Source organism: Muntiacus reevesi, chromosome 3 (genome assembly GCF_963930625.1).
Source record: "Muntiacus reevesi chromosome 3, mMunRee1.1, whole genome shotgun sequence".
Lineage (NCBI taxonomy): Eukaryota > Metazoa > Chordata > Mammalia > Artiodactyla > Cervidae > Muntiacus > Muntiacus reevesi.
This window is the reverse complement of record NC_089251.1, coordinates 10,599,713-10,610,029: the sequence shown is the minus strand read 5'-3', so window position 1 is coordinate 10,610,029 and position 10,317 is coordinate 10,599,713. Positions and strand designations below refer to the sequence as shown.

Below are 10,317 nucleotides of genomic sequence, written 5' to 3'. Positions count from 1 at the left end.
AGAATTTCTGGCAAAGAGGTCTGGGGGGAGGGGTGTGAATCACCACTGGGAACACTTCACTTGAGTTTGAAACTCTCAAAGACCAGCTGCCCCAGCCTCACTCTCAGGGAGCCTGGAATCCACTGGAAAGTGGGAGAGTGGGGTATCTTAGTCTCACCCCTGCATAATGGTGGGGAGAGGGCTAGGTTCTGCCCCCCAACTCTGCCATGGAAATGCTGGATGACTGGGCCAAGTCTGTCCCCCCAGGGTCAGTTTCCCAGATGTACCAGGAGTCAGATACTTCATCTGCTGTGAGGCCCCTGGAGTTCATGGCAGGTGGTCCTAATATAGGCCTCAGGGTCAGAGAGACATAGGATGAGGTCCCAATCCCTTTCCTATTGGCTGAGTGACCTTGAGCAAGTCCCCCCACCTCCTGGAGCCTCGGTTTCCTCATCTGAAAAATGCACACTGACACCAAGCCCTGTTCTTTCTGGTTTCAGCCGAGCTATCCACCAAGGATCGTGACAACTCCTGGGGTCTCCCTCCACGTCCTCAGATGGAACACTTCGTGCTACTGGGAATGTTATCAGCGACTTCACTTTTTAACGTCCTGGGCTTTGCATACTGTCTCTGGCTCTCCACATCCTGCAGGGCCGAGATGAATATCTAAATATCACATCATTTCCAGCGGTTCCATGGGAGCATTTCCGCCCCGGTACTGGCCACTCCTGAAGGAAAGGGGTCTTTGGTCCTGGGTAGGTCCTCATGGGCACCTATCTTATGTCATGCCTGGATCCCTGCCGGGCAGGGATGGGACTCCCCCCTGGGCAGATGGGGAAACAGGAACCTCTCCAAGAGGCTTGTGGGCCCTTAGCGCTGTGCCTGGATTCGGTGCAGCCACAGAGGCTGACACGGTATGTGGTGCTGGCGTGCCCTCTAGCGGCCGCCGGGCGCCACCCAGCCCCGCGGCCAGAGCTGCCCAAGGTCCGACTGCCGGCGGTCCAGGCAGGCCAGTTCCTTCTTGGAGCCATCCGCGGTCCAGCCTGCTGCTGTCCCACTTCCCCCGGGCTGAGAGCAGTCTCTCCCGGACTCCCTTCTCATGGCTTCCCAGAGACCCCAAAGCGGCTGCGCGCCCCGCCCCGATTGCCATGGAGACCGCTTGTACACAGTTTCCCCCTTCCCCTCCACCTTGTCCTAGGTCAGGCCGGACCAGCGCCCGCCTAGGAGGGAGCCCGCTGGGGCGGGCGGCCGCGGGCCCATGAACAGCGGACCCCGAGGGAAGCTGGCCGTGGGGAGAGTGAAATTCTTCGGCCGGCACCGCGGGGAGGTGAGGTTCTGTCGAGCTCTCCGCAGACAGACCTTGGGCTTCTTGGCTTTCGAGTAGTTTCTGGTTCTGCGTGGTGGGAGATCGAGTTGTTTCCTGAGCTCCAGTTGCAGAATGGGGTCTAGAATTCTAAGCTGTGGTTCCAGAAGAGGGTTCAAACTCCTGGCTGATTCCAGTGTTCTCTGGACTCTGGCTTAAGAGGGAACTCAGGGCATACAGCAGATTTTAAACTAGTTCTGGGCTCCAGTTCTAAAACGGGATCTTGGCTTCTAAAGAAGGCTAGCTCTTAAAAAAAAAAAAAAAAAGGCGGCAGCGGCTAGCTCTGAGCCTCAGGCTCTGGTTTTACAAGACAGCAGAGAAGGCTCCAAGCTCTTGACTCTACTGCAGAGTGGTTCCTGGGTTCTGGTTGTTGAGAGTCCTTAAGTCCAAGCTCCGACCCCAAGCTCTTAGGGCAGGCTTAGGAGTCTGGAGTTAGGCATGAGCAGAAAGTGTTTCTTGCCCCGGGATAGGCCTTTTGTACTTTCCTTCCAGGTCAACTCTTCTGCTTTCTCTCCCGATGGCCAGAGGCTGCTCACGGCCTCTGAGGATGGCTGTGTATATGGCTGGGAGACCCAGAGTGGGAGGCTGCTGTGGAGACTGGGTGGCCACAAAGGTGAGGCTCTTCAGGCCAGATGGGGAGACTGAGGCCCATGGACCTGTTTCAGCATTTCACAGAGTCTACCAGCATTTGAGCTGGGCATCCCAGCAAGATAGCACCGGTAGGGCTGGGGCAGGAGGGCAAGGAGATGGGACCTGGTCCCTTGGGTCCTGAACCTGACTCTGACAGACCTGGACTCAAATTCTACCACATAAATCTAGGTAATACTACATTTATCACTTGTGTACAGTTCAGTAGCCTTATGTTCACTTTGTTGTGCAACTGGTCTGCAGAACTCTCATCTTGCAAAACTGCAACTCTGTACCCCTTGAACACATTCCTCCCTTCCTCAGCCCCTGGCAACCACTGTTCTGCCTTCTGTCAGTTTGACTAAGTGGAATCATATAGTATTTCTTTTGCTGACTGACTTCACTTGGCATAATGTCCTTCAGATTCATCTGTTTACCCACCCACTTTTTGGACTGTGATTGAAGTCAAGTCTTGTCACCTCTGTGCCTCTTATTTCTTTAAAATTAGGGTAATAGTTAGAAAAAATAAATAAAATTAGGGTAATAGTTGCTATCCTATAGGATGAGATAATGCAAGCAAAGTGCCTGGTTCCCAGTAAGAACTCAGTAAATGTAAATTATAATCAAGAAGACAAGGAAAATCTGATAGTTATAGGGCAAATTGGTTCATGTTATAAGAGAAAGTTCAGGGGCTGGGGAGCCCAAACAGGATAATGTAGTAGTACCTAGGCTGGGCTGAAAGGAGTTTCTGGGAGGTGCTTTTGATTTATTCATCTTCCAAAGGCATGGAAGCCCAGGAATTTTCCAGCTGGCTGGAGGATAAGGGTTAGAAGGGAGTGAGGAGAAGGGAGGTAGGCAATGCAACTGAAAAAATCAGCAGGGGTTTAGACTACAAGGGGCCAGGCGTGGAGGGTAGTGCCCTGTTCCTTGACCATGGTCGCCTGCCCCAGGCCCCGTGAGGTTCTGCCGCTTCTCCCCTGATGGCCGCCTCTTTGCCAGCACCTCCTGTGACCGCACCGTCCGCCTGTGGGACGCCGCAGATGCCAAGTGTCTGCAGGTCCTAAAGGGTAAGTGAGCTGGCGGGGGGACTGGAAGCCAAGCAGCCAGGCCTGGGTTCCCTTTCAGACCGTGCCAACTCCTGTGCCACCTCCTCTCCTCGACACTTGGCGGGTGTCTGCAGGTCACCAGCGGAGTGTGGAGACCGTCAGCTTCAGCCATGACTCAAAGCAGCTGGCCTCGGGTGGCTGGGACAAGAGGGTGATGCTTTGGGAGGTGCAGGTATGTGGAGGGGCAGGTATGTGGAGGGGCAGCCAGCGAGGCCTGGGATTCCGAGGCCCTCCACACTGGTCACACTTTCCCACCCAGGAAAGGTTGTTCCATCTTCGCCACTGCCCATGCGCACACCTGGTGTTCCACTCCCTTGCATCTAGCTGCAGCCACCTCCCCAGGTCCCCTCCCACCCACCCTTGTACCCCAACTCCTCTGCCATGAAGTCCCCCATCTTCTGTCAAGGCCCTGGAAGACTCCCCAACCCCTACACGGCATGAAACTAGCCAGGCGGGCCCGCATGGAGGGCCCGGGGTCTGATCCATCCGAGGTGGAGCTCTCCGAAACTCAGGGCTCTCTCCTCCAGTCAGGCCAGGTGCTGCGTCACTTCGTGGGACACCGAGACTCGGTCCAGAGCAGTGACTTCGCACCCAGCTCAGACTGCCTGGTGAGCCATCTCTGCCCTGGCCCCAACAAGATGAGGCAACGGGGAGCCCACACCCATTTCCCCACTTGGGCCAGAGTGCTTAAAATCCCGCACATTGACTTAGCTCTTCTGAGTCTGTCCCCTCTGAGCTGGTACCTACTTCCTGTGGGCGTAGCCAGCTGAGGAAGCAGGCTCCATGCTCAGGGCAGCTGTCTGCAGGCCACGGGCTCCTGGGATTCTACCATCCGCATGTGGGACCTCCGGGCAGGGACCCCTGGGATCTTCCACCAGAAGCTGGAGGGTCACAGAGGCAACATCAGCTGCCTGTGCTACTCACCATCTGGCCTACTGGTGAGCTGGGCTGCCTGGGTTCCGGGGTGGCTGCCGACTGCAACTCTGAAGGTCATAGGCTACTTGGGGGACAGAGGATGCAGTCCCCAAACCTATATGCTCAGAGCTGTCTGCTGTCCAGGCATCTGGCTCCTGGGACAAGACCATTCACATCTGGAAGCCCTCAACCCGAAGCATGCTCATCCAGCTCAAGGGCCACATCACCTGGGTGAAGAGCATAGCTTTCTCCCCTGATGGGCAGCAGCTGGCCAGCGCTGGCTACTCCCACATGGTAACCTCCTCCAGGCCCGCCTCCCTGCCAACTCCTACCCCCAAATCCCCTCCCCCCCCAGAGCCCTCAGCAGGTCCAGAAATGTCCACTTCCCTATCTGCCCTCAGTAGAAGGCTACCAGGGGTAGAACCCAGATACCAACCACTTCTGTACCTAATGCCTGGCACTCATGTCTGCACTGGCCCAAACAGTGCTGCTGACATTTCTGACTCAACTTCAGGGCAAAGAAAATACTACACTGAATGTCTGCATATCATGCAACCCTTGTTAAACACACCTCACAGACAACAAAATTTTGTCAAGATACCAGCCTATAAAGACTTCCCTACCCTTTTTATTTCCAGGTCAAAGTCTGGGACTGCAATACAGGAAAGTGCACTGAGACTCTGAAGGTAAGGTCCGTGGCCGAAGCAAACAAGGGTGCAGTGGAAGGTCCGCTGGGGAGGCCTGCACCCCCAGAGCCCAATACTATGCTTTTGGCAGGGAGTTCTGAATGTGGCCCATGCCTGTGCCTTTATGCCAGACGGAAAACTCTTAGTGTCTGGAGCTGTTGATTAGACAAAATGTCAAGTCCACCACAGATCACCTTGAGTTGCTCAAACAGAACATCACCATCTACAGCTCTCACACGTTCCACCCCTGCCTCTCCATGCCCAGGGGCACAGGCCCAAAATAACCTTAATAGAGCACCCAACAGATCCCTATGGCCAGGGCAGCAAGCGTGCTGGAGTCCTTCAGGTACCTGGTAACTGCAGCCACCTCCCCAACAACTGAAGCCCCTATAAACACAAAGCAACGCCAGCCAGTGGTCTGTCTGTTTTATTGACAGCTGGAAGCTCAGGCCTTGACTGCATACTTCCGGAGGGGGTACAGCCGCTCCTTCCGCTGCTGCTTCTTGGTCTTCAGGTTTTCTTCATGCTTGTTGAGCCGGCGGCGCATAGCACGTGTTTTCTTGGGCCGCAGATCCAGGGGCTTGTACTTCTTGCCCTGGGTGAGGGGAAGCAAGGGGACCTGAGGACCAGGGTTTGGGAGCTACTGCAATACCTCAGGAAGCCCCAGAAGTTGGAACTGAGGTGTCAGGAAGTAACTTGAGGGAAGTGTGTGTCTCGGAGATGTCTGCTAGGTACCTGTGGTAACAGTAACACTGAACACATGCATCTGAAGAGAAGATCTGACTTGGCTAAGGCCATCCTGCTACGAGGGGCAAAGTTCCCTACCTTGGCTCCGGTGTTCAGCCCTGTAACAGGAGATGGATCATCTCTCCATCTCTGCTCTCACTCCACTTCCTCCCGTCAGTCTAGGCTAAGGCAGCTCTGATGGTCCCCTTTGTTCTACAAAGGCGCCCTGGGGCTTCTTCCATTTGAACCCCTGCTGTGGGTGCTGGCTTAGCCACAAATGAGACCTGCTCCCTGCTCAAGGAGTTCCCAGCCCACCAAAACACAAGTGGTGCATAGCTGGGGAGGAGGAAAGAGATTGAGGAAGGTTTCACTCATGACTGACAACCGCCTCGAAAGCGAGAAACCTGGGCGGGCATGAAAGTCCTGGAGAGTGACAGCTCAGGCTGGGAAGTGCCAACAGCCTGGAAGGGTAGGCACAGGGCAGGTGGGTGTGAGTTAATGGGGTTCAGGACATGGACAGCCTTGGTGCGGAGAAGTGCAGGGAAAAAGCTACACAAGAGATGAGGGCAAGCTCTGGGGGGAACCTGAAAGTCTGCCCATCCACACCCCTCATACCAGCTGATACAGGTCAGGACTTCCTGCTTTCAATCTGCTAAGCACCTAGAGCTCTGATGTCCAAGAAAGTAGCCATAGCCACACACACTGTTTACATCCTCCAGTCACTATAACCATGTAACAGGAACAGGGGGCCAGAGGTTAATGTATCAAAAAATGCTGATACAGAGACCTCATCTCTACCTCCTGGAGCCCTGCCTGGCTGTATGGTGGAGTGTACTCACTGGATGGTCATGGAGGCAGTTCTTCCAGGCTATACCTCTACAAGGTTCTCTCAGAGCCTGATAAACGTTCCAGACCCAATTCTCAGAAAAACCCCCACACATAAATGTACACATGTCCGGGGATGGCAGCAAGCCCAGCACACAGTGGCGACTTTGACATGTCAAACCCTCCAGTCATTCAAACACTAATTGGGTGTTGATGTGAAGCCATTCTGCAGTCAAAGCCCCCTAATCAGTAATCTCCAAGAGATTATAGAGTAATCTGGGTGGGCCTGCTTTAATCAGCTGAAAGGCCTTAAAGGCAAGGACGTGGCTTTCTCCAAGAAATCCCACCTGAGGGCAGCAGCTTCAACCAAATCTTTAGCTCTGCTTGCTCAGGATCCTCTCTTGCGGACAGAGGGCACCTCCTCCGCAAACAAACGAGGCATTCCCTTGTAGTAAACCAAATGTGTGCATGAAGTGAAAGTGAAAGTTGCTCAGTTGTATCTGAATTTTTGCGATCCCATGGACTATACAGTTCATGGAATTCTCCAGGCCAGAATACTAGAGTGGGTAGGCTGTCCCTTCTCCAGGGGATCTTCCCAACCCAGGGATTGAGCCCAGGTCTCCTGCATTGCAGGCGGATTCTTTACTGAGCTATCAGGGAAGCCGTGTGAGCCTACGCATTCTATAAAATCTCCCACTGGTTCAGTTTCATAGCTTAACACTAGTTTTAGGCACAACACCCAGAAAACAGTTGTTAAAAACTCCAGGGTGAGAGAGGCAGGCACCTGTTGTAATCTCCCGGAAGCACTCAATCCACCCCCACCCTATGGGTTGGAATCTAAGCCCAATCACTTCGTTTATTGCATGTCAGTGATGCCAGGCAACCTAACCCAAGTCTTGGGGTCCTCATTTGATAAATGAGAATGCCAGATGCTTGGTGGTGACCGACACACCAAGACAATTAAAACATTTAAACAGTCAATCCACATAGACTTCCCAAACTCACCCAGCTGGTGAGGTTTTATTCAAAATCCAACTCTATCCAGACTCCCACATCTTTGATTCCTTGATAACTGCAGCCGCATGCAGTCTGCGTGCCACATACTAGAAGGCTTTAGAAAGCACAGTTCCAACCACCCCGGCCGGAGCTCACCATACCACCCTTCGGGCCTAGGGAGAGCTGGAATTTTGCTCCCTGTAGCCCAGCACTGTTATCCCTTCTCCACTAACCTTATAGAATTTCCTGAGGTTCTCTTTCTGAGTCTGGTTAATGACGGTCAGTACACGGGCGATGGATTTACGAACCACTCGGCTACAAAACAAGAGACAATCAGTGAAGATGATAAGACACATGGCACTCTCCAAGTCATCTATTTCTGGGCCTGACCCAGATGTTACAGGGCACGGGCATTGCCCATCAGCTCACCCACATTCACCCAGGAGGTGCTTAACCCAGGCCAGGAGGGTGTTCTGGAGGCAATACATGAGCATCCCAGGAGAGGGGACATGAAGCAGCTGGCACAAACAGTGTTTTCAAAGAGATGTGAAGTGTTCAGTGAAGCTTAATGAGGGGAAGTGAAGGACAGCCAGGAAAGACCTTTTATCCCTGGCCATATATCCTAAGGGCTACAAAGAAGACCTAAGCAACGTGGATCTGAATAAGCTCACTGGAGGGAACCATGCCACAAACTGGACCACTGGGAGGGGACAAGGCTGAAGACAAGAAAAAGCTGGGGATAAGTGAAACATGTCCTCATGCTGAAAGACGGCTGATCAGTAAATGGCTGGTAAACATCCTCTTGATTCAGCATGCACCACCATGAAAAATTACTGGGGGCCCATTTTATAGGACAGGGGAAAGGCATGGGTGGTGTGCCAATCTGCCCATCAGGTAGAATGTGGCAGAAGTGTAATTTATGCCCTGGCTGACTAACTCCAAACTTATGTTCCTTTCTCAAGTTTTGATTCTTGCCCCCCCCAATACATCAGTAACTTACACTACAACTAAAATAAGGGGTGCAAAGGATCCCTCAACCAAGCGAAAGAGGCTGAGGAAAAACAAGTGCTGATGGGAGATAAAGAAATGGGATCAATTAGACATTCAAAGGAAGCATTAAAACGGGACTTCGGGGGCACTTTATTCTTCCTCTAGACAGTGAAGCCGTTACTCTAGGAAAAAGGACTACAGGTCAAAAGCAGGTTAAAGGCATGGGTCACCAGAGCCTCGGCGTGAGAAAGAGGAACCTAAGAGGCTGAATAGAAACGGCGCCACATTCTGACCCACGGAGCCATGGAAAGGGCAGTTCAATGGACAACTCCTTAAGCCAACTTCGAAAGTCCCCTACGTGTGTCCCCGTACTCTGGCCGTCAGTTCACTTACATCTTGGAGAGTTTGGAAGCCGCGCCGCCTGTCACTTTAGCCACGCGCAGCTGGGACAGTTCCACCTTCAGGTCCTCCAGCTGTTTCAGCAGCTCCTCCTTCTTCTTGCCGCGAAGGTCTCGAGCCTTAATCTTGGCCTGCCCCCACAGAGAGGGTCTGGGTCAAACACCTCCTCTCCACCTGCGTCGTGGTCCGCCCCTCGGGGCCGAGCGCCTTCCCCTGGGCCAAGAGGGCTCCGGAGACCCAGAACTACCCGCCCCGGGCAGGGCAACACAGACCCCAGCAGACACGCCCTCGCCCAGTCCTGCTGCGAGGCTGGGCCCCTACTGCCATTCCGCAGACGGAAAGACGGAGGCCCCGGGAGCCCGCGCATACCTCTCGGGGCCCGGGCCTGAGGTGGGGAGAAGACTGAGGTGGCACTAGGCCACTTCGCAACGCGTCCCACAGGTCAGGCTGGCAGATGGGTTCTCAGGTCTCGCCACGGGCCCTCCATCCCAGCCCCTGAGCCCCACAGTACGCGGATGGCTTCCGATTTTCCCGCACTCACCATAGCTGTATAGTCCGCCTCCGCTGCCTTCTCGGAGGGAAAGAGGAAGAGGCGGGGCTGACCCCCACAACTACTGCCGGGTGGCGGTGGGCGTGGTCAATAGAGCGGCGGCGGGGAAGTCCTGGCTCCGCCCCTACTATCTCGCGCGGGCCCAGCCTTCCCACCACCCTCCTCGAGGAGCGCTTTGGTACCGCCCACTCAGCCTCCGCCCCGCCCTAGGAGGCAGAGTCCCGCCCCGAGGAACCGGAGTCCCGCCCTGCAATGAGCCTGTCTCCGTCTCGCTGAAAATTATTTTGTTGTAGTTCAGTCGCAAAGTCCTACGCGACTCTTTGCGACCCCATGAAGTGCAGTTACGCCACTCTTCCCTGTCCTTTACTATCTCCCCGAGTTTACTCACTCATGTTCACTGAGTCGGTGATGCTATCCAACCATCTCATCCTCTGTCATCCCCTTCTCCTACCCTCAACCTTTCCCAGCATCAGAGCTATTTCCAGTGAGTCGGCTCTTCGCATCAGGTGGCCAAATATTGTAGCTTCGGCTTCAGCATCAGTCCTTCCAATGAATATTCAGTGTTGATTTCCTTTAGGATTGATTGGTTTGATCTTCTTGCTGTCCAAGGGACTCTCGGGAATCTTCTCCAGCACAATTTAAAAGCATCAATTCTTCGGTGTTCAGCCTTCTTTATGGTCCAACCCTCACATCCATACATGACTACTGGAAAAACCACAGCTTTGACTATTTGGTCATTTGTCAGCAAAGTGAGTGCTCTGCTTTTTAATACGTTGTCTGTGTTTGTCTTGGCTTTCCTTCCAAGGAGCAAGCATCTTTTAATTTCATAGCTGCAGTCACCATCCGCAGTGATTTTGGAGCCCAAGAAAATAAAGTCTGTCACTACTTCCACTTTTTCCCCATCTATTTGCCATGAAGTGATGGTACTGGATGACATGATCTTAGTTTTTTGATTGTTGAATTTTAAGCAAGCCTTTTCACTCTCCTCTTTCACTGTCATCATACAGGCTCTTTAGCTCCTCTTCACTTTCTGCCATTAGAGTGATATGATCTTCATATCTGAGATTGTTGATGTTTCTCCTGAAAAATTACTTAGATTTGGTCTATTTCCCGCAGGGCAGTGGGGAAATTTCTCCGTGGGGCGAGAGGCAACCT

General features: G+C 53.4%; 2 protein-coding genes across 3 annotated transcripts; one reads left to right on the top strand and one right to left on the bottom strand.

Annotated features, from left to right (window-relative positions):
* The first annotated feature begins 1,234 nt into the window (after positions 1-1,234).
* WDR38 (WD repeat domain 38) lies at positions 1,235-4,842 on the top strand. 2 transcript variants are annotated; one of them, XM_065928466.1, is made up of 9 exons: positions 1,235-1,306; positions 1,835-1,955; positions 2,920-3,036; positions 3,150-3,247; positions 3,603-3,683; positions 3,882-4,013; positions 4,135-4,284; positions 4,629-4,676; positions 4,768-4,842. In XM_065928466.1, the coding sequence occupies exons 1-9, from the start codon at positions 1,238-1,240 to the stop codon at positions 4,840-4,842; spliced, it is 891 nt and encodes a 296-aa protein (XP_065784538.1). In that variant the 5' UTR covers positions 1,235-1,237. The 2 variants fall into 2 exon arrangements, with proteins under 2 accessions (XP_065784538.1, XP_065784539.1); XM_065928467.1 differs by having other exon boundaries at positions 1,238-1,306; positions 1,868-1,955.
* A 245-nt stretch (positions 4,843-5,087) lies between these two features.
* Positions 5,088-9,280, bottom strand: RPL35 (ribosomal protein L35). Its single transcript, XM_065928468.1, has 4 exons — positions 9,154-9,280; positions 8,607-8,743; positions 7,457-7,538; positions 5,088-5,271 (listed from the first exon to the last, which is right to left on the bottom strand). The coding sequence occupies exons 1-4, from the start codon at positions 9,154-9,156 to the stop codon at positions 5,122-5,124; spliced, it is 372 nt and encodes a 123-aa protein (XP_065784540.1). The 5' UTR covers positions 9,157-9,280; the 3' UTR covers positions 5,088-5,121.
* Positions 9,281-10,317: the final 1,037 nt, after the last annotated feature.

Coding starts and splice junctions, on each gene's coding strand:
- WDR38 (XM_065928466.1), top strand. CDS start 1,238: ATGAACAGCGGACCCCGAGGGAAGCTGGCCGTGGGGAGAGTGAAATTC. Junction 1,307..1,834: donor TCGGCCGGCACCGCGGGGAG/GTGAGGTTCTGT, acceptor CTTTCCTTCCAG/GTCAACTCTTCTGCTTTCTC. Junction 3,037..3,149: donor GTGTCTGCAGGTCCTAAAGG/GTAAGTGAGCTG, acceptor GGGTGTCTGCAG/GTCACCAGCGGAGTGTGGAG.
- RPL35 (XM_065928468.1), bottom strand. Junction 7,539..8,606: donor GCTTCCAAACTCTCCAAGAT/GTAAGTGAACTG, acceptor CTTGTTTTGTAG/CCGAGTGGTTCGTAAATCCA. Junction 5,272..7,456: donor ACCTCAGGAAATTCTATAAG/GTTAGTGGAGAA, acceptor CCCCTCACCCAG/GGCAAGAAGTACAAGCCCCT.